This window comes from Entamoeba histolytica, genomic scaffold (genome assembly GCF_000208925.1).
Source record: "Entamoeba histolytica HM-1:IMSS scf_1104750518397 genomic scaffold, whole genome shotgun sequence".
Classification (NCBI taxonomy): Eukaryota; Evosea; order Mastigamoebida; family Endamoebidae; genus Entamoeba; species Entamoeba histolytica.
The window spans coordinates 1-25,126 of NW_001915002.1; the positions used below are offsets into that span (position 1 = coordinate 1).

The window sequence follows — 25,126 nt, forward strand, 5'->3', positions numbered from 1 at the left end:
TATTTACTTTTTTCGTTGCCATTGTTAATTATTGATTTTATTTCATTTGTTATTTATTTGTTATTTTTTATTGTTTATGCACTTATTTATGTTAATTGTATGATTAATGAATATTTTAATTGTGTGTTTTGATATTCTTCATAAAATATCATTATTATAAAATAAAATATTAAATTATATTTATTTCACTATTGTTTATTTCATTTGATTATTAAATTAGTTTATTTCATTTCATTTATCTTTGTTTATATTTTATTTGGTTATTTCACTCCATTCTTTATTTTATTTCTTCATTTTTTTATTAAATTAAAAATTGATAAAACTTAAATTATTTGATTTTTCTATTAGTTCTAACAAGTTTATTTCAAATAACCATTTATTGAATTATTATGATTTCTTCAATTACATCACAACACAAAATGATGAACCTTCATTACTTTTGTTTTCTGTTTTATTTCTACTACTAACTTCAATCCATTCTCCATTAATAACTGTTTCATTTTTCTTTATTTTATTAATTCTTCTGCATTTCTTTATTTCATATGTTATACTAGATTTTGTTTCTTCTATTGTTTTACCTTTTTCTTCTTTTTCTTCATAGTCAAAGTCTTTATATTCACTGACTAATTTATTAATTTCTTCTGTATTAATTAATTTTAATCCTCTTCCCCATTCTATCATTTTCTTGATTGCAACATTTGATCTTTCATTTTTACAATCATCTTCATCTGGTTGTGAATATACAAAATACATTGGAATATCAATGGTTTCATTTGTTCCATTCATTTGTTTTATAAATGAAATTAAGTCTTCTTTGAATTGTTCTTTCTCAATTTTATCTTTTTCTTTTCCAAAGGAGTTAGGACATTTAGTCCATACAATACAAACACGTTTCCAAATGTCTTTTATTGTGAAAACATCGGAAATAACTTTAACAATGAATTTAAGATTAGCAGAAAATCTTTCTTTATTAATGTCAATTGTTAATATAATTCCTTGTAATCCATTGTTTTTTATACAATCAACAATATTTTGAATTTGTGTTTTATCAAGTTTATCACTATCATTAAAACCAGGTGTATCAATAACAGTTACATCACTTCTATCTCCTTCTCCAGATTTTACAATAGCTTCTTTTGTTTGTGATTTTGTATCATCACTTACTTCAAAAACATTCTTCTGTAAAATGAAATTAACAAGTGAACTTTTCCCATTTCCTGTTTCTCCAATTAAAAGGAATTTTGTTTGTTTTGGTTTATCTTCTGATACACTCATTGTTTATTTTGTAGTTTCCAATGATTTAAATATTATTTCGGTGTATTTAACAACAATTTTTGTTTTTGTCGAATGATGTTTATTTCATTTTGTTTATTATTTAAAGTTATTACAGAATATTTCTAACTCTTTTAATTCCTTTTTTATTGAAATACAACCCCTTTCATGTTATTTGTCTTTTCAAATGATGTTTTTATATTTTCATTTCACTATTGTGTGAAATTATATAAATTTGTAGAAATTATTTATAACAGCGTTTTAGTTTAATTTATATTTAAATTTTATTCAAAAATAATGAATAATTCTATTAACACAATAACACAATTTATTTTAATTATAATATTCAAATTGGATATAAAAGTATTATTTAAAGTATTGTCAATCAATTCACAATATTTTATGTAAATTAATGATTTAATTTTATTTATGGAATATAATGTTTATGTAATTAATTATAAGTTATAAATTTGTCACTCTTTTTCATGAAAATGTGTTTATTTAATTTGTCATAACTCTATCTTTTAATACTGAATTTATGATTAATTTTCATTAAATAACAACAATTGAAGTATTTTATCAATTATTTTATTATTTCAAAAAAACATATTATTTAATTTCTTCTTTTTTTCATTATTGTTTGTCTTTAATTTATTCAACATTTTCAATAATTTCAAGATTGTTTTATTCATTATTTTATTCATTATTTCTTTCTGTTTAATTTGAATTATATTGGAATTGATAAATTAAATTATTCAATTGTTATTTCAATAAAATCAATTTAATGTTTTAAAAAGTAATAAATTGAATTTAATTAAAATTATTTGTTTTAAACTTATTTATCTTTTACTAAAACAAAATATAATCGCTCCTATTGCTCCTACTGTTATTATTATTGCTCCTATTGCAATTACTGTTTTTAATGGGTTGCTTGATTGTTTTTCATTGCTCATAACTTTGACTATTTCCCATTCACCATATTTAATTTCACCATTATTTCCAATTCCTATCTCTCTTCTCATCCATTTGAATTGTGTTTTGATATATTTACCAGTATTTCCCATTGATTCTGTTTCTTCTTTTACTTCTATAACTGGTGCTTTTTCTAGATTACTTGTATCAATATTAATAGGAGTTATTCTTCTTCCCCATTTGATTAATCTTTCTATTTCTTCTTCTGATCTGATATTATCACGTTCTTCATCTGGTTGTGAATCTACATAATACATTGGTATATCAATATTCTCTTCTGCTCCTGTAAATATTTCAGTAAGTCTCAGTAATTCTGGAAGAAATTCATTTCTTTTAATTTCTTTTTGGTTTGTTAATTGCCTATCTGATATAGAATAATAACATTTATTCCATACAATACAGATATGTTTCAAAAAGTCATGTGATGGAAAGATTTTAGACATTATTTGAATCATTATTTTAATGTTATTGGAAATTCTATTTGTATTATAGTTTAGAACAATAACAATTCCATTTATTCCTCCTTGTTCTTTAACAATATCAACTATACCATTCAAAAAATTTTCATTAAATTCTTTTGATTCTTGAAGACTTGGTGTGTCAATAACAATTAAATCTTTTCTATCTCCTTTTCCATTTTCTCCAACAACATCTCTTGTTTCTGAAATTGTACTATCACTTACTGTAAAAACATCATTCTTTAAAATGAAATTACCAAGTGAACTTTTACCAGTACCTGTTTCTCCAATTAAAAGGAATTTTGTTTGTTTTGGTTTATCTTCTGGAACACTCATTGTTTATTTTGTAGTTTCCAACGATTTATTTAAATACTGTGATTAGGTTATTTCACAAAATATTTGTTTGTAAATGATGTTTGTTGTTTATTTGATGTAAAAATAAATCTATCGTATTTAAAATGATAAAACAAACAGGCAACGAAAAAAAGCAAATAATTGAAAAAGAAGAGAATGAATGATATAAAAGAATAAAAAGAAAGTAAGAAGTAGAATATGATGAAGAAAGAATAAAAGTAGAAAGGAGAGAATATAAAAAGAAAGAAGATAAAGTGTAATAAAACAAAAGAGATGATAAAAGAAGAATAGAAAGAAAAAAATAAAGGATGCAAATTTTATTTCAACAAATAAAAAAAGCGCAAAATTTAATGATGCAAAATTTAATGATGCAAAATATTTAGCAACATATTTTATTGATGCAAAATATTTTGAAATAAAAATAATTCATCATTTGATATTATTATATTTGATAATAAATTATATTATATATTAAATACATCATATTTCTTTATTATTGATCTTTCTTTTCTTTTTATTATTTCATATATTAAATTATTATTCATTCATTTATTATTTATATTTCATTTATTAAATAAAATGAAAATGAAATTGTAAAATATCAATCAATTAAATATTCATGAATAATAATTTATTAATATTTAATAATTGAAATAACAAATAATAATGTAACAATAATGATATATTCAATATATTCTTTATTTGATTTGTTCAATATTAGATTATTCTATTTCATTATCATTTCATTGTCTTCATTATTTTATTTCATTATTTCATATTCATTTATTATTTTTTAAAATCAAATAAACAATAATATTGATATTCATTCATCATATTCATTTAATATAATAAATATACACAACATTTCAGAATAAAGAATTAGTAATTAAGAATGAAAATATTGAATTATTTTATAATTTATTCAACATAAATTCAATAAAACATATATTTTGATAATACACAAATGAAATAATAAAGAAATATACAATACTCAAGAATTAATAAAAAAGAAATAAAAAGAATAAATGAATATAAAATTGATAAATAATAGAAGAAAGAAATAGAAAAACAACGAAAAACAAATAATATAAAAAGAATAAAAATATATAAAAGAATAAAAAGAAAGTAGAAGAAGAATATAAAAATAATAAAACACAAAGATGTAATAAAAGAAGAAAAGAAGAAATAAAATTTTATTTTTAATGTAAAAATTAGAAATATTCAATAAAAGTGTCTAATTTAATGATGTAAAATAAGTAATATTATTTTATTAATGAAAAATATTTTACTCTGTTTTATGTTTATTATTTATATGTATAATTTCATCATGATGTTTATTATATATTCAATCATATGTGTTATGTTATTATAACATATAATAAGTAATAAAATATAAATGAAAATGATATGAATATATAACATAGATAGAATATAAAACAAAAGAATAATAAGAATAAATGATAAATAAATATAGAAATGATAATCAATGATATAATAATAAAATCAAAATATAAAAGATAAATTTAATATTAATATAAAACAAAAGAGAATAAATATAAAATGAAAATAGATATAAATGATAATAATATAAAGATGAATAAGATGAATAAACAAATACATCTAATACAACTAAATATAAAAGAATAACAATAAGAAAATCTAAAGAATATAAACATAAAAATAATATAAGAATAATATAATAATATATAGATAATAAGAAGATGATAGATAAATAATATAAACAGAGAAATAAATATATAAAAATACGATAGATAAATAACATATAAATAAAAGAATACAAATAATACAAATAATTTAATATGAATAATCAAATCATTCATTTCATTAATATTTCATACAACATGAATAGAAATGAATATAAAATATAAACATAAATATATACAGATTGTATATTTATCATATTTTTTATTTATTTTTATTTTAGGAGCAAAATATAATAAATGGAATGTTCTATTGATGCAAATTATTTTGCATCTTTTTTCTTTTTTTGTAAATTATTTAGATGCATTTTTCTTGTTAATTTTCGTACCCTCTTTTATTTATTCTTCATTTCAATCGTTATAGACTTTATTGTTTAGTGTTTATCTTTCGTAATTCATTTTACATTTTTATGCTCTGTTTCAAATTCATCTGTTTTCAATGTATTTTCATTAAACTTTATTATGGCTGTTATGTGTAAGATGAATAAATTTTCTTTTATTAGTCATGATTTATTTGAATAATGACTATGAACATAGTTTTTGATTAATTAAATCATTTCCAATTCTTTCTTTTTATGAATAATTAAATTCTCTAAGTATTATTCATTCTTTCCTAAAAATATTACTTTTTATTCTATTCTTTGTTTTGATGTTGTATCATTCAATCCCCATTCTTAATTGTCATTTTCAATTAATCAATATTGAATCATTTAATTTCAATTGAATTATTATGATTCGATTTTGCGTGAAACATTCTGGATATTCTTTTCCACAAAGTGCATTTCTTATTCCTTCATATGAAAATGGAAAATGATAATAATATGAATATTTTTTATCATTTTCTTTTCAAAAAATAATATCATCTCATTCCAAGTGCAAACAAACAATCACTTGATTGATTATATAAATAAAACGCATGTTGTTGCTGTTTAATATCAAATTTCTTCACTCTTTTCATTATTCCATTTGAATTTAATGAAAATACAAATTGTTTTGAATCATATATATCATCGTCAACTTTATCAATTTTCTCATTAACATATCCTCCAAATTTATTTCCATTTTCATAATCAATAATAATTATTATATGTTCTTTATTCATTAATTTTTTACAAAATACTGATGTATTTTCATTCCAATCATCAGTGTTTGAATCAATTATTAGTTATTCTTTTTTCTGTCAGTTCTTCTTTTTGTTTAATTTACACTACTTCCACTTTAATTTAGTTAAATGTTTCTAGTTTCAAAATATGATTGTTTAAATAGTTAAATGCATTTTATTAACACAATAAGTCATGTATTATTTTTCACTTTGACAAATAGAGTTGATTTTTATTTTTACTATGACAATAAGTATATAATAATATTAATATTTATATATTGTTAGATAATAAATGAGACAATAAAATCAGAATATATTGAAAATGAAATGAATAAATATACAATATATATAGCATTCAATTGTTAAAATGATTGATAACTAATATGTTAATATATTATAACATAGTATTAGAATAACATTTTTACTCATAACATAAAATTTTCACTATACTTCGTTATATATAACACAACATAAAAAAAACGAAAAAGACAAATTACGAAAATATCTCAAAAACTCAAACATAAAGAGAGAAAAAAAATAAAAAATACAGTAGAACAAATGAAAAGAAACAAGATTTAAAGGAAGAATGAACTGAAAATAACAATAAATGTCAGCTAATCTATCATTCCAATTTCAATATTCAAAAACAAGTAGAGGAAAATGTAAGTCATGTGGTGATGTTATTAGCCAAGGAGAAATAAAAGTAGGTAGAGAAACTAAATCAAGATTCCATGATGGAATAGAAGTACAATGGAATCATCTTGAATGTATAGAAAATAAATATAATTTTAAAAGTACTCCATTATCAACAATGAAAGGTTGGGAAAAACTTAGATGGGAAGATATCCTTCATATTAAAACAATCGTTGAAGATGATGTTCCAATTGCAACAGAAAAAATAGAAAAAATTAAAAAAATTAATGAAAGATTTTGGAAAGCAAAAGATAAATTAAGTGAAGTACAACCAAAATTATTGAGAGAATTATTATCAGAAAATGGAATTGTTTATGGAGAAAAAATTGATAATGAAATATTATATGATGCAGCAGCTGATATGTTAGAATTTGGAGTAATGGAAGAATGTCCACAATGTCATGAAAAAAAGTTAGAGAACCATATTATTAATATTGTTTGTCGTGGTAATATGACTGAATTTGTTAAATGTGACTTCAAAACAACTGACATTGATTCAATTAAAAGATATAAGGCAAATATAAGTGAAAAAGTTTCGGGATTAGATAAGAAAAAAATCTTATCTTCTTGGGATTTTCCAGATGATTATCCGACAGAATCATTTTGTGGGTCTAATACGAATGGAAATATAAAAGAAGAAAATAATCTTGAAACAGACAATGAATCAGAAAGTGAAGTACCACCAAAAAAAGAATTATATGGAATGTATATTCTTGTTAAAGGAACACCTAAAAACCTTGGAAGTAGTATTGCAGAATGGCAAAAATTAATTATTGATTATGGTGGGAATGTTGTTAAAAATGTAGCAGATGCAACTGTTTGTTTAAGTACTAATGAAGATATGAAAAATGGGAAAGCAACAGGAATTAGAGATGCAAAAGAAACATTAACATGTTTAACATTAGAATGGATCGATGAATTAACAGATAGAAAAGGAGAATTTATGAAATTAAGAAGTAAAGAAGGAGCAGAAAAATTTTTATGTGAAGGATGTGAATGGAAAACAGAAATAGTTAAAAAGAAATATCATGCGAAAGAAGGAATTATAAAAGAAACATTTAAACCAACAGCAGATTCAGAAATTATGAGATACAGTCCAAATAATACTCTTGGAAATGGAACAGAAATTTATGTTGAAGATGACCCTGTATGTGGATGGACAGCATATAATGTAGTATTAAGTAAAACTGATTTAGATACAGGAGCTAATTCAGTGTATAGAATGCAAATAGTTAAAAAAGGAAAACAATATCAAATGATGTTTGAATGGGGAAGAATTGGAGGAACATTACATAATACATTTAGAAATGGAAGTCTTAGTAATATTTTATCAGAATGGATAAAAAAATTTAAAGAATGTACAGGAAATGAATGGGAAAATAGACTTCAATTTAAAAAAGTTGGAGGAAAATACTTTATGCAAGCACTTGATACAGGAAAAGATGAAGCAGAAAGAAAAAAATTAATAAATGAAGAAACAAAAAAGAAGATGGAAGAAAAGAGACAACAATTAAAAGAGAAAGCAAAAGAGAATTATTTAGACCCAAGAGTATCTGATTTAATTAAAATGATATTTGATACGGATATGATGAAAAATACACTTCAAAATGCAGGATTAAATCTTAGTAATATGCCACTTGGAAAAATTAAAATTGAACAAATGAAAGAAGCTATGAGAGTATTATCCAAATTATCAGACATATTAAGTAAAGATAGTGAAATGACAGAAAAACAAAAAGAAGTTCAAATTAAAGATTTAACAGCAAAATACTATACATTTGTTCCACATGTGATTAATGGAAATATTATTCCAATGATTGATAATGATGAAAAAATAAATAAAGAATTAAAATTAGTAGAAACTATGTGTGATGTTGGAGAAGCAATGAAATTAATTGAAGAAGATGAAGGAATGGATTTAGATGAAATGACTCAAATTTATTCACACTATAAAAGTTTAAATACTAAAATTACTGCTTTAGACAAAGATTCTGAAAGATATAAATTACTTGAAGAATATTTCACTAATAACCAAGAAACTAATTCATGGAGAAAAACAACTAAATTGGTTGATATTTTTGAAATAGAAAGAGAAGGAGAAAGGGCTAGGTATCAACCTCATGCAGATGATCCAAATAGACAATTATTATATCATGGAAGTAGATTAACAAATTTTGTTGGTATTTTATCTACTGGATTAAGAATTGCACCACCAGAAGCACCTTGTAATGGATATAGATATGGTAAAGGTCTTTATTTTGCAAATTGTGCAAGTAAGTCAGTAAGTTATTGTACATACAATGGAGAGAATAGAGGTTGTATTTTATTCTGTGAAGTTGCACTTGGTAAACAATGGGAAACTCCTAAAGATAAATACATGGAAAAACCTCAACCAGGAACAGATTCTACTTATGCTCTTGGTATGGTTGAACCAGATCCAAAAGATACTATTACTTTAGAAGATGGTGTTAAAGTTGCTAAAGGTAAAATTATTTCTACTGAATTAAAAACATGGAACAGTCATTCTGAATTGGTTGTGTATGATGTTGCACGAGTGAATATACGATATTTAGCAATTTTCCAGTTATAATAAAAAATTACTAAAATTTAGTTTTTCTTATAAGTTATTTTTATATTGAGTCAAATAATATTTTTTTATTGTTTTTTCTTCTTTTCTTTGTTTTATGTTCAATTTTATTAAAGTTCATGCAATTTTCTATGGTATTTAATATGTTTTATTGAAAAAATTGATATTCTTATTTAACTCTTTTTTTTTATTTAAGGATGTACTAACCAATTAATCAATTATCTTTTGTAACTATCAGAAATTTTCATCTTAATCTATTTACAATTAATCTACTTATTTTAAATCATTAAAATAACCTAACACAAAAACTATTATTAATTATTAGTATTGTTACTTATTCTTATTATTTTTTATATTAAAAGTATGCATCACTATATGATAAATTATACAAATTTCTTTGATTTATAAAGTTTCATATTAACCATATCTTAATAAAAGAAATATTTGAATATATTTGGTATATTTGATTCTAATTCTTATTGCAATTTGTACAAAAATAATGTCATATCTTTTCATAGTTAAATATATTTTTGATAGCTATTATGTTTTTTAGCAATACTTAATATTCAGAATATCACTTAATTGGAGTATTAGACTAACAGAGAAACAATAAAAAAATAATATGAATAATTAAATAAAAAATAATGAACATTTTAAACGAATAACTGACAGTTCAAGTCTATTCAAAAGAACATAACTGCGATTTGTAATTACCAAACAAATCATAAACTTGATTCTGACGTTCTAAAATATCTCTAACTAAATCACTTCGTTTAGTATCACAATTTTTTAAATACTTACTATACAATTTACTAAAAACTTTAACAGAATAACTTAATTGTCTTTGAAGATCATCATAACAACTATAAAGTTCTTGACTAATATTTTGTTTTAAATTTTTATGATGTAAAATATGAAATGGTGGATTAGAAATTTCTTCTTTCTTTTCTGTAGTTTCATTATCTTTCAATCTATAATACCCTCTGTCATGACAAAAGTCTTTTCCACATTCAATTAATGGACAATGATTAAGTGCATCAAGAATAGCTTTTTTCCATTGAGCTGTTTGAACTATACTTATTAATCTCTTTCTTTTCATTTCAGTTTCTTTTCTCTTATTATTTTTTGTATCTGAAATGATAATTATTAACAAGAGATTTATTTAAAAACTATCTGTTATTAAATTTAACAAACATATCTTTAACTTCACTAACATAACCCAATGACTTTGAATAAATTCATTAATGTCTGTCTTTATTGAATAACATTCCATTTCAGGATGAAGCATTTTAAGTGAACGTAATATCAACACACACAACTTAGTTGTTTTGATTTTTGGATTAGTTATTTCAAACATTTTACTCTTTTGACATAAATAACAATAACATGGCTGTTGTGTTGTCTTCTTTTGCATAAGAAATAAATTCTAAGTTATTTTAAACTTCCCAATTCTGTGTTTCATGTTTCGAACTTTTTTCCATTTAGGACGTTCATCTTCTTTTTAGTTTTGTCTTAATTAAATTCTGTTATCAATAACATATTTCTTTGTTGTTATTCTAAAACTATATTTAAACCATTTTTAAATTATTCATTATAGTTATTAAATAATAATAAAATAACATCATTATGAATATTCCTTTTTCTATAAATTGTCTTTGGAGAATATTCAAATTTCAAAATCTGTTTTTCTTATAAATTAATACTTCAATTTTATTTTTGTTTTTAATTAATTATTCTTTTTCTCTATTGCGGGAAAGAAAAAATGTTTGTAATTGAATTAACTAATCATTGAGGTTAATATCATAAAGAAAAGAAAAAAAAATACTTGTTCAAGGTAACTAAGAAATAAGAATCTCTGAATTTCAATATTTTACTTCATTACTACAAAAAAAAGAGATAGGAAATAAAGTCTTATGACAAAAATGAGACGATAAAAAGAAACAAATAAAACTAACAAAAGAATGAGTTATTGCTTTTCTTCATCTTCAAGAGGGAATGGTTCTTGACTTTTCACAACGTCTTCAATCTTCAAATCATCAGAATGTTCATCTGACAATCTTTTAAATTTAGAGCAATAAGACAAAAGAGCGAAGAAAATACCAATTAAAGAACCTGCAATAATATCACTAAAATTATGATGATAATCACGGGTTCTACTTATTGCAACAGTACCAGCAATAATAAATGGTAAAAGGACAATTAACATTCTCCAAGATTCATGACTTGCAATACTAAAAGCATGAATTTGACCAGCAATAAGAAGTGCTAAGAAAGTCATTCCATTAAAAATGGCTGATGAATGTCCAGAAGGAAAACTCATATAAGCGTCATTAATTTCATTTGGCTTAGCATCAATCCTTGCATAAAAATGAGGACGAGGACGACCAGCAAAAATTTTGCCCATGTTTGTTACACCAAGACACATAGAAGCAGAAAGACCTAATGAAAGTAATGAAAATAAAAGAAATAGTGATGACTTTTTCTTTATGGTTATTAAAAGAATAGTTAAAACAGGTGGAATATATCCAATAATAATGCATGCCCATGTCGGTACTGAAGAACTATATAGTGGATATAAAACATTCACATTTTCTCGGTCTTTTGGAATATCCATATGGTGTGGAGTAACAAAAACACAAACAATAGATATTATAACAAAAATAACAATAACTACAATATCATAAATAACATTCAACAAAACACTTTTATGAAGTAAAGGGAGATATAATTGTTGAAGGATATCCATTTTAAAAGCTACCACAAATTTGAAATTATAAGATTTTGCATATTTTCAAGATTTAGAGATTGCAAATAAAACAAAAAACTAACTAGAAGCTGAAAAAAGTCAAAGAAATCAATCTTCTAATCAATCTACTATTGATAATACACCAAGATGAATTAATGAATCAACTGTTGAATTTCTTAACACACATTGGACTTCACTATTATCCAATTTTAATAATCCATTTGTTGTATAAATGCTTGGATTTTGTGGCAAATCATCCATTCCTTTAGTAACATTTGCCCGAACATTAATATAATTGTTAATAGGTGGATAAAGGGTATCACTTACAACATCAACTTCACTATTAACACCATATTCACCAACAATTTTACAATATTGCTTAAAGTATTGAATTTCATCATTAGTCATTGACGCACGAATATTTACTGGAAGTGCTGTTCCAATTTCCCATCGAATATTTTCAATACGTTTTAATCGTTCACTCCTATTAATAAATAAGACTATTCAAAATAAAGAATACCAAATTAACAAACAAATAAATTTCATACAAATCTTTTAATCGTTGACGAAGTGCATTAGCATACACCATTCGTGGATTCAATATTTGTGATTCTTTAAATCCAGTTAGTTCTTCTTTTATTTGTTCAATTAATTCTTTGTTTGGTGGAGGTAAAGTATTTCCACTACGGTCTAATTCTTTAATAGCTTCAACAAGTTTTTCATGAATGATTGATGCCATTAATCCCCCCTATTTTGTAGTATATTCTGAGATCTTCTTCAACCATCTATTTCATTTACAGAAAAGATCTTATGATCTCATAAATTCCTGTTTTAAAATGAGTGAACCACAAACAGAAAAAATTGGATGTATTCCTGAAGCCACTATTGCTGGTATTCCTGTTGACAAAAGCCCTATTGATGATTCAAATAATGTTGAACTTCCACCACCAGGAACATCAGTTGTTGCTTTCATTTCAAAGTTATATGAATTAGTCAATAATCCAGAAACTCAAAACTTTGTTTGTTTATTTTTTTTTTATTAGAAATAGTGTGTTACATGTAATTATTATTATTATATTCGATTCGTTTAACTAATTTTACGTTAAAATGAGTCGGTGTTATGTCAATTTTTTTATGAAAAGACAAATAAATAACTTGCAATTTCTTTTAAAAAAATAAATGATTTATGAATAGATTTGTTGGAGTAATGAATTTAATAAAAAAGCTATTATGATTCCTGATCCTGTTGAGTTCTCAAAACAGATATTACCTAAATTTTTCAAACATTCTAATATTTGTTCGTTTGTTAGACAACTTAATATATATGGATTTAGAAAGGTTTGTTTTTCTATATTTTTAATTATTATTAATATTTTATGGACCATTTTTGGTCTATTAGTTTTCATTTTTATTTGACTCAAAATCTTCTCTTAGTACATACACTAAAAAGTTTTTATTCCATTGTTTATTTATTTTGTAATTAATTTATAGTTAGAAACTCAAACTGGATTTTGTTTTCGACATGAAAGTTTCATTGCTGGTCATCCTGAATTACTTCCTAATATCCAACGAAAAAAACCAACTCCTCATAGAAAAAAACAACCTGGTGATGATACTACTTCATTGTATCAATATTTACTCACACAACTCATGCAATTGCAAAAACAAAACGTAGAAACACAAACCCAAATAAATACACTAAAGGAAATGCTTTATCAATTAAAAATGAGAGAAGATACCTTGGAAATGAAATTATATCGTCTTTCTGAAACAGTTATGCCAAGCTTAAATTATGGTTCAATGGCATTCAATCCTAGTCTTCTTCCTCAAATGGTAAATCAACAAAATACATCTTCTACTACAATGTCAAATGGAAATGACGCAGCAATGTCAAATTTTAGTTCATTGATTAATTTTTCTACTCAAAACGCAGTGCAACAACCCTCAAATCAACAAACAGTACATTCACAAACATCACCTCAAAACAATGGTCTTCAAACACCAAATCAAACCCAACAATTAGCTGCTGCTTTGTCTCAATGGAACCAACAAAAAAATTCAGAAGACCAACCACAACCTTCATCAAATCAACAAGGAGACTCGAATGGGTTTGTCCAATGGGATTTTCAATCCCAAATTCCATGGAAGTTTTAAGGGTGTATTTCTTTATTTATTGACTTTAAGAGTGGTTGTGTCTTTGTTTTATTTTTATTTTTTCCTTCAGAATTATTTAGAAAATTATTTACTCAATTAAAAGAATATTATTTCTTGTTGATTCGTCTTTTTTCTATAATTAAATATGATTCGTATTTTTAATGATTTTAGAGATGTGAAGTTGATATAGTAGAGACAAAATATACAAACATTAAAGTGAATATAAACCATTATTTCAGTATCACAATTTTTATATGATTACGATGAAGTAAATTAATAAGAAATATAATAAATAATAATAGAAAGAATGAAATAAAATAATATGAAAGAATAATAAGAAAATAAAAAAGATATAAAATGAAGATAATAATAAATGAAATTATAAATAATATAATGATAATAATAATGATATATTCAATCATAAAATAAGAAAGAAATGATAATTCAATGAGATTAGTTGAGCTGTTGAAATTTAAATAAGAAGATAAAAAAAAGAATGAAAATGAAAGAAGAATGAAAAGATATTAAAACAAATAAAACAAAAGAAGAATGATTTATTCATAAAATATGTTGAAATTCTATTTATTATTTAATTTATTTAATTTATTTTAATTTATTTTAATTTATTTTAATTTATTTTAATTTATTTTAATTTATTTTAATTTATTTTAATGTTGTATATTGTGATTAATATCATTTGATGAATAATTGTGTGTTTTATTAATATTTATTTGAATATGATTTATTTCATTCTTATCAGTATAGTATATCTGTTGTCAGTATATTTCATCTCATTTGATTTATCATTTTCTATTTCATGCTTCTTCTTATCTTTCAATTTTGCTCATTAAAAAATATAAATTATTTGTTTGTATTTGAGTTTAAGGAGTGTTTCCACTTTCTTATACTCTCACATTCACTGTGTGGCATTAAAACATTGTGATTATTCTTGGGTTTCTCTTTGAGTGTTATTGAACTTATCATTTCTTCTTTCATTCATTCAAATTACAATGAAATGACACAAAATTATCTTATTATTCATTATTTTGTGTTGCATATCAGAATTTTGATGATATTAATAATATCATTGACTCAAAATAAGATGAAAAACAAGAAATGTGAATTTGTTGTTTGTTCATTGAAAAGACATTTGTTTCAATTTCATGAAATACAAATTCATTTGAATGTGCTTGTCATTATCATTCATTGTTATTGATTTTACTCATTCTTTTGTCACTAAAATGTACATCATCATTTGATTCATTTAATCCTCGATTTCTCTACTTTCTCTATGATGTAATTGAAATGTAATTTTATAGAACTATTTGTGAGTGAAATACATTGTTTGTCACTCTATTCTGGTTCAATGAGAGAAATGAAATGAGGTGATAAAATAAATGATAGATTGTGTATTGTTGATGGTTATGTTCATGGGTGATAGATTTTGTTTTGAGGAGGGTGTGTTTAATTATTGGCATGACACTCACATCAACAATCTGATTTGTTGAGATTATTTCTTTGATTGATGAAATGTGAAGATTAAAAAAAGAAAGAAATGTGAAGATTGAAAAGAAAAAGAAAAAAAGAAGAACTTAAAAAATGGAATGATAAATTGAATTAATGTCTGGAAAGAAATTACCATATATTGAATTTAAGAATTATCAAGTTTATCAAGAAAGCATACTTATTGGAATTATTGCACTTTATGGAACAATTAATATTAGTATTCGTGGGAAAAAAACAGATAAAGAAATATTACCATTTCTTCTTATTAATAAAATTCAAATATATGGAGAAGATCCTATTTATTGTAATGATTTAATTACAACTAAATGTGAAGACATCAAATTCTATGAAATAAAACATGGACTTAATATCAAAACAGCTTTAAGACGTTTTCATAAAAATAAAATTATAGAATCACTTCATTTTTTAATGGATATTTTATTTCTTTTAGGTATCAATTTTAATACGTATATCACAAATGGTAAAAATGGTGCTATTCGTGCTGAAACTATCCGTTTTATTCATTTACAAAATGGTAGACTTTTATCATCTGATGACATTAAACATATTGGTAATCTTATTTACCACTCTATCATTGACAACTTAAAATTCCATCAATCCGTCTCTCTTAATCCTACTCATCCTCTTCTTTCTCATCTCTTTGACCATCCTTCTTCTACTTCTTCTATCTCTCTTTCTTCTTCTTGTCTTCCTTTATCCATTCCTTCTCTCTCTACTCACTCTTTCTCTTCTGTTTAATCTTTCTTCTTTTTCATTTTTCTTCTTCTCTTTGTTTTTTTTAATCTAATTCTTATTATCTTTATTTTAAAATTTGTTTTTTTGTTTTTTTTTTCACAAAACATGTTTAAGGAATTTAAAACAGGAATAAAACCGAGATATTTTACGGTTAATATTAAATTTTTCATCTAGAAAGATCTATTTAATTACATATGATTATTGTGTTATTGAGTTTAATTAATTTAGTGTTTGGTCAAGTGACAGGTTGTATGACAAGATGGTATACAGCCATTAGTGATAATATTGGAAGTTCGAATGGAATGGTAGCAAGTCAAGTAATAAGAAATCCAGATTGCTTTAATCAAATAAATGAATATAAAAGACTTGTTGCAGGACATTTAACAAATATGGAATGTTATATTTATGAAAAGCACCTAACTAAACGAATTTCTGATTATAATTCTAGTAGATGTGGTCAATGTTTGGAAATTACAGGACCTACTCAAAGACCATTTGTATGTATGATAGCAGGAACATTTAAAACAAAACCAAACCACAATCTAACAGAATCTGATTTAGAAAGAATTGTATTTGTAAATGATGATAATTATAATTATATTGCAACCATTGTACATGCATCTGCGAACCATGCAACTCAAGTAACTGTAAGAGCTATTTCTTGTCCATTTCAGTACAATCCATCACTTGTAATAATTGGTGAAGATTTATTAAGAAAAGAAATGGTAAAAGTTCAAGTGATTAATTCTAATACTATTCATAAGTATCTCATCTATGAAAATAAACAATATAGAATGAATAATGAAGATGGAACTTATTCCCTTCCATTATTCACTAATAAAACAATAAAATTAGTTTCATGGAATGACCGACAGATTGTTTTTAAGAACGTTAGTACAATAAATAATTCTTCATATTTTACTGGTGAGACACAATTTACTGAATTGGATAGGTCAAATCGTTGTAAATTTATACCACAAAATCAAACATTTGGTCCAATAGTTTCAGCAATGGATAATTCCCCAATTAATAGATATTTTACATGGACTCCAACACTTCTTTATTCAAATGAAACAAAAAAAGTATTTAACATATTTGGAACCAATCAATTAGTATTTGATAATAATTTAAAAAACGCATTATTTACTTTTACCTATCCTTCTGTTATGAAACTTACAGAAATATTTAAAGTATTTGTTCTTTATTTTAAATTTAATTCAAAGGAAAACATATTAATTAATTCATTTAAACTTATAATTGAAGATTTTAATGATAAACTTGGTATTACTCAACAAACTATTTGTTCATTAGATCAAATGAAAATAACAACACTTGAAAATGAAATGAAAATTGAACTTTCTTTAAATTCACAACAGTGTGAAGGATTTGTAAGTGGTATTCAAATGAACATAACAACAGGACCAACAACCAACTTAATTTTAAAAAAAGCTCAATTCAGTTATCAAGACACTTATAATGAAGTGAATCAATGTGGGTTTGAAACGTTGTATTGTAATACAATGGAATGTACTCCTGAAGAAAAGTTTAGAAAAGGATGTGAACCAAATTGTGGGTCATGTGTTGTTGGGTATCAATGCAATTCTCTAGGAAAATGTGTGAAAAAACAACCAAAAAATACAAGAAATAGTGGGAATATTATACCAATCACTATGTCTTTATTTATTGTAATAGCCTTTGTATTCTAATTGAATTGAGGTGTGTCATTTATTTTAATTCATCCATAGAAGAAGTATAAAAATGGATACAACACATATAATTCCAAGAACAAACCATCTTGGAATAGTAAATAATTGTCTTTCTTGTTCAACTGTCATAGATGGATTTGAGTCAAGGTTGAATAAATTTAAAAAAGTAGTGAAAAGTGTTTCTTCACTTGTCTCATAATGTTGAGCTGGTCGTTGGTTAATATTATCTTGATCTTCATTCGAATTATTCACTTTATTATTAATTGGGGCATTAGTACCATCTTCATTAAATATTGAAACTAATGAATCTAACGTTATTGGATTACCACAAAAGGGACAATATCCAGGTACTTTATCTTTAATACATTTCCAACAAAAGGTATGACCACATTGTGTGATAATAGGTTGTTTAGGTTCATTATAACATATTAAACATTGTAACTCAGACATACTGTTATAAATTTTTTTTAGTTCTTATTTAACAATTCATAAAATACTATAAAATATAAAATTTATTCCCTTAAAAGAAAATATAAAACCATATTCATTTTATTAAGAAAGAAGAGTAATTAATTTACTTTTAGTACTATCAAAAAGAGGTGACTAATTTTTTATTTCAATAACCAAATTATTCTATGATAATGTGTTATGTAGTAAACAATATTATTTCTATTCAAAACTATAAAAATTGATTAATAAAAAACTTCTCAAGACTATAAATTATTGTTATGGAGGAAATAATTAGTTAAAACAACTTTAATGTTAGAAAGTATTTATTAAATGATAATACAATAAATATCTTTAGATAAAAAAAAAAGAACCATTAAAATATGTTTGTTTATTAACTTAATGATATTAAAAAGAAAAATCTTTTCATTCATTAAATTTTTGATACTTTTAAAATAATTATAAAAAAAAATGAGCAGTAATATTAAATTAAAGTATTATTTCTTGATCGTTAGATGAATCATGAGAAGAATTGCTTTTACTTTGTTCAGTATTGATAAAAACAACAGAATTTCTTTTATCAAATGAGTTTTGAACACTTGATTGATTTTGAGATGGAGATACATTTAAGTGCATTTGTTTTATTATTCCATCAATTAAATGAAGAACTTCATCAAAATGAGGTCGGTCTTTTGGGTTATGTTTCCATGATTGTTCAATAATAGTTTTAATCAAACAATCTTGTGGTAGTTCTATTCGTTTACCACTTCCAACAAATTTTAAAATTGATTCTGAATCTGGGAATTTCTCTGGATCATATGGATCTCTACCTAACCAAATTTCAGTACAACAAATAGCAAATGAAAAAACATCTGATTTTAATGTCATATCTTGTTCTCCAGTATTTAGTTCTGGTGCCATATACATTGGAGTACCAATATTTTGAATTCCTGTTTTACCTAATGATTCAATAAATGAACGTGAAGTTCCAAAATCGGTGACTTTACATACAACAGGATCAAAAGGATTTTTTGAATAGACTAAAACATTGTCAGTTTTTAAATCACGATGAGTGATATCGTTTTGATGAAGATAATCCATACCAGATGCAATGTCATGACAAAATCTTAATTTTAATTCAACAGACATTGAATTAGTCTTAATATATCTTCTTAATGAACCTAATGGACAAAATTCAGTTACTAATGCTAAAGTGTCTGAACTTGTTACACTTCCAATGAAATTAATAATATATGGACATCGAATCTTTTCTAATAATTCAACTTCTTGAAGGAAATTAGGTAATAAATCATTTAAATCAAATAAATCAGTTTTCATAACTTTAACTGCAACATCAACTCCTCTCCATTCTGCTCTATAAACAATACCAAATGTACCTGAACCAATAGGAGGATGATGTAAATGAATTTCTTCATAATCTAATTTAGTAGATAAAGTAGATTCTGCTTGAAGAGGAAGATACAAATGGAATTTACGTATTCTGTCAGTACGATGTTTTTTTGATGATTTAGAAGATTGTTGAGATTGTTCATGTGAAGAATTTTTATCAGACCCTCCTGATTTATTACTTATGTTTGATAAAGAAGAGAAAGACCTTCTTGGTTCTCCTGGTTGTTGAGAATTTTCAGAGACATGAGATGAATTTTGAGAGAGTTGATCTAACATTTCTGGATTTTCCTTTTTAATATTCTTTAAAATTGAATTTAATTGACCAAATCTAATAGTAACTGGAACACGTTCATTAATAACAGTTGTACATTTTAAACAGACCATTGCTTGAATATCAACACTTTGATATTGCCTTAATGATCCAGTAACAGGTTTAAATGTTATATCATATTTAAGGTATTCTCCTGCATGGAATGTATAATGAAGAACTTCTTTCCAATTATTTGTAATAGTAAAAGTATATGAATATACTTCTCCTACTTCAACTCTTTCTTCTTGGAAATCAATTGAAGGTGGATCAATTGTAAAATATGGATTTGCTGACTTAACATCAATAAATTGTGAGTTTTCTTTATTAAATGGAATAATTGTTGTTTCAAAGAAAGGTAAAGCTCCTTCCATTTCTTTTAATTCCTTTTTAATATTAGAAGTAACTTTCCAATGAACAATACCACTAATACATCCAATCAATATTAAAAATATCCAATAAGGTATTAAAATTCTACCAATAAAATCTGCTATTACAAGTCCATAACTTTCATCTTTACAATTCTTTGAATTATAGCTATACCAATTTTCTTGACATTCACATTCATAACATCCATCTCCACTATCACACTCTTCTTCTTCTTCTAATTTTCCATTTCCACATTTAGTTGATAAACAATATTCACGTGCTTTTTCATATTTAATATATCCTTCTTGGCAGAAACAATGGTCACATCCTTTTCCTCCATCACATTCTTCATTTTGATCTATAACTCCATTATTACATGTTGGTGGAGAGCATTTAGTTGTTCCATTGATAGTGATTGGTATAAAACCAAAATAACATTTACAAGTTGTTGCACAATGACTATCTTCTTGAGCAGATAAATCACATTCTTCACTATCATCAATTTTACCATTCCCACATAATGAACATCCACCATTATCTACATATCCATCTTCACAAATACAAACACCATTATTATTACAAAATCCATGTTCTCCACATCCAAATGGACAAACAGTTTTAAATGTAATATTAATAATTCCAATATTATTTTCATCTATTGAAACAAAAATAAAATAATTCTTTGTAGGTTCTAATTGAGCAACCATTCGAGCTAATTTAGAATTTTCACAATTTGAAGCAACATAACGAGAACATGTTGCTTTGTTTGATGAACATGAAAAATCTGTTAATGACTCATTTTGATTTACTTCAATAAGTTGAATAGAAACACTATAATTTAAAGAACTATTACAAGTATCTATCATAAGAACATCATCTGATCCTTTTAGTTTAAACCATTGTCCTCGTAAAATTTTTGATACACAAACAGAATTTGAATTAACTGAATATTCATAATTTAATTCAAAAGTATATTGTAATTGAAGTTCATTCCAATTTAGTTGTTTATAATAAGTACTACAAGGATGAGCAATAGATGTAAAAAGCATTTTAAACCAATTACTAATACGTTGACCATATGGTAAATGAATATGAAGATATCTTACTTCATCACTATTTACATAAACAACCATTCTAGGAGAATGGATATAAGCACTTATATCATTATTAGCATCAAGACAATAATTGTGATGTGAAACTGAATTTCCAGATGCACAATTCTTTTGTTCACTAATAGCAAAATCATTTCCAATAACTTTCTTTTGTTGCTCAGCAAATTCAATTTCTTCTGAGGTATAATGTTTATCTGTTTCTGCTACAATCCATCCACCTACTGTTGATCTTAAAGCAACCCATGCACCAAATACATAAGGTTTATCTTGAGAAACATAAGGAGTACATCTATTGATTTGCATAGGAAAATACATTCCAGGAGCATCCAAAGTTATTGTTTGATGTTCAGATGTCATCGTAACATTTCTATATGCACTTGGTGTACCTTGCATTTCAAACCATTCTTTACATCCCCAAATACGTTCTGTTAAATTACCACATTGTCCAATAGTATTATAAACATAATTTTCTTTACAATTTGAACAGTCTTCATTAAAACCTGATGATTCAGAACATGAAACACATACATCTGGTGCTATACATCCTCCAATACATGCACTTCCATACATACATTGCATAATACAATTTCCTTTTCCATTAGAAGTAAATCCATTATTACAATAACATTGATTATTACACCCATCACTTCCATCACACTCTTCACTAAATGAATCCCAAATACCATCACCACAAGTGCCAGTTTGTTTAAAATCATCTATTGATGAAGAAGGAATTACAAATGATGATGATAGAATAATAAGTAACGAGAGTAATATTAGAAGTATTATTCTCATAACTTCTTGTTTAAGTAATTAACAGATTATATCTCTGTTAAAATAAAATGATTAAAAACAAAAAGAAGGTTTTAGAAAGAAATAACATTTTTTTTATTTCAATGAATCTTTACAAAATATTTCTTTTTTAATAATAAAAAAGAATAATAAAATAAATACAATTAAAAAAATCCTATAGACAGAGCCAATAATAAGTTATTGACTCATTCTCTAATATAAGAACAGAAAATATTTCTAATTGTCGTATCATTAAGACTAATAATAGCATGATACTCTTCAGCAATTGTTTTATTCAAATAATCATTTATTAATTGTCCCTTTTTCATTAAATCATCAACATCTAAAATATATTCTCCATGTAAATAAACTCTTTGAACTCTATCAATTCTAAGACTTTTTTCAGTTTTTCTAGAAAGACGAGCATCAAAGAAATAACCCATTTCTAAACATAAATCATAAAGAATATTAATAACAAAAATCTTTTTATTCTTTTCAAATCTTCTAAAAGCAGTTTGTTTATTCATTCCTTTACGACATTCTTCTTCATATAATGGTCTACAAAAATGATCTGCTAATTTCATTACTTCAATTTCTTCATTATTAATTTTAATAGTTTTAACTTTAGGCATACAATGTCTAACAATTGTTTGTTTTCTTGGTTTTTTAATAATAAATTGACAAAATGGATTAAGAAGTCCAATAAGAAGAGCTTGTTGCATAGTTTCATAATTTTGAAGTTTTCTTTTATTAACAATATATTTTGGAGTTTCAGGTACTTGTTGTTCAATAGACATGAAGTAGATGTATATATTTTTTTAAATTAAATAGGTTTAAATAATTGTAGTAAATATTTTCTCTTTAGTATTAATTTTCTTTTTTACCCCCTATTTTTTAATACAACGACAGTATCTTTTTTTCAGTAATGCTGTTAGAAATCATTTTTCTTTTTTTTTTCTTTTTTTTTTCAAAAAAGGAGTTTGTTTCAACTCTCTCAAATATAAAACTTATTTTCTTCTTCTACTTTCTATTTTAACAATATTTATGTTAATCGTTAATTCTTTGTTTAACTATTTTTAATTAAGAAGAAATTAACTACCTGATAACTCTATAACTATTATTGTCTTTTTTACCAAGAATTTTTCCTGTTTTTCATCCTTGAAATTGAACTATCAAATGAATGTTAATATCTATATTTAGAATATTTATTTTAGTTAACAATATTTTAAGTATCATTTATTTACAATTCCTTTAATTTCATAAATAAATAAGATACATCAAGTCTTATAAATTAAAAAACCATTTTTGATTTGATACCTGTTATTCTTAATCAAAAGAAGAATTTAGAAAGATTACCAAGTAAAATGGTAATAGATTGAAGAACGAATATTTGAACTATTTTCAAACCAAAAAGATTAAAATACATTAGTTTATTGTTGTGACAATGTTTTCATTTAGGATTTACCATTTAAGGAAGTCTTATAATAGATCTAATAACTAACATGATATTATTTCACTTTGTGTGAAACATTTTTACTTTAGATAAAATAAATTATCATATTTAATTTCTATTCATTCTCTAACTAATCCATTTATGCTTTTTCTATTAAACATGTCAATTATTCTCAAGTTATTTCTTATTGATGCTAATCAATTTTATTAACACTTTACTTAGGATAAAGTTTGAATTATTATTTATTTTATTGTTACTTGCTTGTTGGAAGATATTTAATTATGATTTATACTTTGGAATATTGTTTTAAATAGAATGAATAAAAAAAATCATAAAATGTGCTTTATTCATTAGTAATTCATGTATTAAATCAACAATTATCTAAACAGCAAAAAAAAAGTTTTATTCATAAAAATAATCAAAATAGAAGAAAGTAGATGGTTTTTATCTGAAGTAGATATATAATTATTAACTACTCGATTTTAATATTAATTATAAAAATTAAAAAAATGAATTAAAATGCATAACATTAAATTCCATTAGTAGTTAAAATAAAAGATTTATCAAAAAAAAGCTAAAAGTATAAAATCAATGACAAAGTTTTTATAAATAATTTTTTTTAATAAATTGGATAACAGTTTTATCTCTTTTTTGTAATGTAAATTCTCTATGAGCAATATTTGTTTTTGAAAATAAATAGTCATTGATAAGTGTTCCTTGAAGACTTATTTCTTTTTCATCAGCAATTAATGTAGAATGATAATAAACTTCTTTAATAAAATCAATTTTAGATTTATTTCCTTTATTTCTCATTTTTGAAGTAAAAATAATAAATCCATATTCAAATAATATATCTATCAACATATCAAATAATATTACTGTTTTTTCATCTTCAAATCTTTTTGTAGCATTTTTCTTTGATAATCCTGATGCAATTACTTTATCATAATATTTATGGCATTCTTTATTTAAATACTCTTCAATTTCAAATTTTTCATTATTAAAATTTAATATTTTTATATGAAATAATTGTCTTGTAGTACTTGCTTTCTTACGGGGTCTCTCATATGTAATAGTACAAAATTGATTAACTAATCCAATAAGATATGACAATTGTATTGCCTTCTTATTTTTGATATATCGTGAATCTAAAGTATGTTTTCTTTTCTTTTCCATTGTTATCTTTTTCCTCGAAGACGTTGCTTCCAT

General features: G+C 24.1%; 13 protein-coding genes across 13 annotated transcripts; 4 read left to right on the plus strand and 9 right to left on the minus strand.

Annotated features, from left to right (window-relative positions):
- Nucleotides 1–402: 402 nt before the first annotated feature.
- On the minus strand, nt 403–1,275 carry EHI_136940 (AIG1 family protein; the record flags this gene model as incomplete). Its single annotated transcript, XM_643634.1, has 1 exon — nt 403–1,275. The coding sequence occupies one exon, from the start codon at nt 1,273–1,275 to the stop codon at nt 403–405; it is 873 nt and encodes a 290-aa protein (XP_648726.1).
- Nucleotides 1,276–2,111: 836 nt separating this feature from the next.
- Nucleotides 2,112–3,038, minus strand: EHI_136950 (AIG1 family protein, putative; the record flags this gene model as incomplete). The annotated part of the gene is made up of 1 exon (XM_643632.2): nt 2,112–3,038. The coding sequence occupies one exon, from the start codon at nt 3,036–3,038 to the stop codon at nt 2,112–2,114; it is 927 nt and encodes a 308-aa protein (XP_648724.2).
- A 3,448-nt stretch (nt 3,039–6,486) lies between these two features.
- EHI_136960 (poly(ADP-ribose) polymerase, putative) lies at nt 6,487–9,162 on the plus strand (the record flags this gene model as incomplete). Its single annotated transcript, XM_647492.2, has 1 exon — nt 6,487–9,162. One exon carries the CDS (start codon nt 6,487–6,489, stop codon nt 9,160–9,162), a length of 2,676 nt encoding a protein of 891 aa, XP_652584.2.
- Nucleotides 9,163–9,838: 676 nt separating this feature from the next.
- On the minus strand, nt 9,839–10,258 carry EHI_136970 (uncharacterized protein; the record flags this gene model as incomplete). Its single annotated transcript, XM_647491.2, has 1 exon — nt 9,839–10,258. The coding sequence occupies one exon, from the start codon at nt 10,256–10,258 to the stop codon at nt 9,839–9,841; it is 420 nt and encodes a 139-aa protein (XP_652583.2).
- Nucleotides 10,259–11,125: 867 nt separating this feature from the next.
- On the minus strand, nt 11,126–11,905 carry EHI_136980 (lipid phosphate phosphatase, putative; the record flags this gene model as incomplete). Its single annotated transcript, XM_647490.1, has 1 exon — nt 11,126–11,905. The coding sequence occupies one exon, from the start codon at nt 11,903–11,905 to the stop codon at nt 11,126–11,128; it is 780 nt and encodes a 259-aa protein (XP_652582.1).
- A 120-nt stretch (nt 11,906–12,025) lies between these two features.
- Nucleotides 12,026–12,644, minus strand: EHI_136990 (DNA replication complex GINS protein PSF1, putative; the record flags this gene model as incomplete). Its single annotated transcript, XM_647489.1, has 2 exons — nt 12,026–12,389; nt 12,439–12,644. The coding sequence occupies 2 exons, from the start codon at nt 12,642–12,644 to the stop codon at nt 12,026–12,028; spliced, it is 570 nt and encodes a 189-aa protein (XP_652581.1).
- Nucleotides 12,645–12,741: 97 nt separating this feature from the next.
- Nucleotides 12,742–14,059, plus strand: EHI_137000 (heat shock transcription factor, putative; the record flags this gene model as incomplete). The annotated part of the gene is made up of 3 exons (XM_647488.1): nt 12,742–12,924; nt 13,100–13,243; nt 13,397–14,059. The coding sequence occupies 3 exons, from the start codon at nt 12,742–12,744 to the stop codon at nt 14,057–14,059; spliced, it is 990 nt and encodes a 329-aa protein (XP_652580.1).
- Nucleotides 14,060–15,679: 1,620 nt separating this feature from the next.
- Nucleotides 15,680–16,324, plus strand: EHI_137010 (uncharacterized protein; the record flags this gene model as incomplete). The annotated part of the gene is made up of 1 exon (XM_647504.1): nt 15,680–16,324. One exon carries the CDS (start codon nt 15,680–15,682, stop codon nt 16,322–16,324), a length of 645 nt encoding a protein of 214 aa, XP_652596.1.
- A 191-nt stretch (nt 16,325–16,515) lies between these two features.
- EHI_137020 (uncharacterized protein) lies at nt 16,516–18,027 on the plus strand (the record flags this gene model as incomplete). Its single annotated transcript, XM_647503.1, has 1 exon — nt 16,516–18,027. The coding sequence occupies one exon, from the start codon at nt 16,516–16,518 to the stop codon at nt 18,025–18,027; it is 1,512 nt and encodes a 503-aa protein (XP_652595.1).
- A 24-nt stretch (nt 18,028–18,051) lies between these two features.
- Nucleotides 18,052–18,477, minus strand: EHI_137030 (zinc finger domain containing protein; the record flags this gene model as incomplete). The annotated part of the gene is made up of 1 exon (XM_647502.1): nt 18,052–18,477. The coding sequence occupies one exon, from the start codon at nt 18,475–18,477 to the stop codon at nt 18,052–18,054; it is 426 nt and encodes a 141-aa protein (XP_652594.1).
- Nucleotides 18,478–18,963: 486 nt separating this feature from the next.
- On the minus strand, nt 18,964–22,467 carry EHI_137040 (protein kinase domain containing protein; the record flags this gene model as incomplete). Its single annotated transcript, XM_647501.1, has 1 exon — nt 18,964–22,467. The coding sequence occupies one exon, from the start codon at nt 22,465–22,467 to the stop codon at nt 18,964–18,966; it is 3,504 nt and encodes a 1,167-aa protein (XP_652593.1).
- A 203-nt stretch (nt 22,468–22,670) lies between these two features.
- EHI_137050 (uncharacterized protein) lies at nt 22,671–23,261 on the minus strand (the record flags this gene model as incomplete). Its single annotated transcript, XM_647500.1, has 1 exon — nt 22,671–23,261. One exon carries the CDS (start codon nt 23,259–23,261, stop codon nt 22,671–22,673), a length of 591 nt encoding a protein of 196 aa, XP_652592.1.
- A 1,232-nt stretch (nt 23,262–24,493) lies between these two features.
- EHI_137060 (uncharacterized protein) lies at nt 24,494–25,093 on the minus strand (the record flags this gene model as incomplete). Its single annotated transcript, XM_647499.2, has 1 exon — nt 24,494–25,093. One exon carries the CDS (start codon nt 25,091–25,093, stop codon nt 24,521–24,523), a length of 573 nt encoding a protein of 190 aa, XP_652591.2. The 3' UTR covers nt 24,494–24,520.
- Between the last annotated feature and the right edge of the window lie 33 nt (nt 25,094–25,126).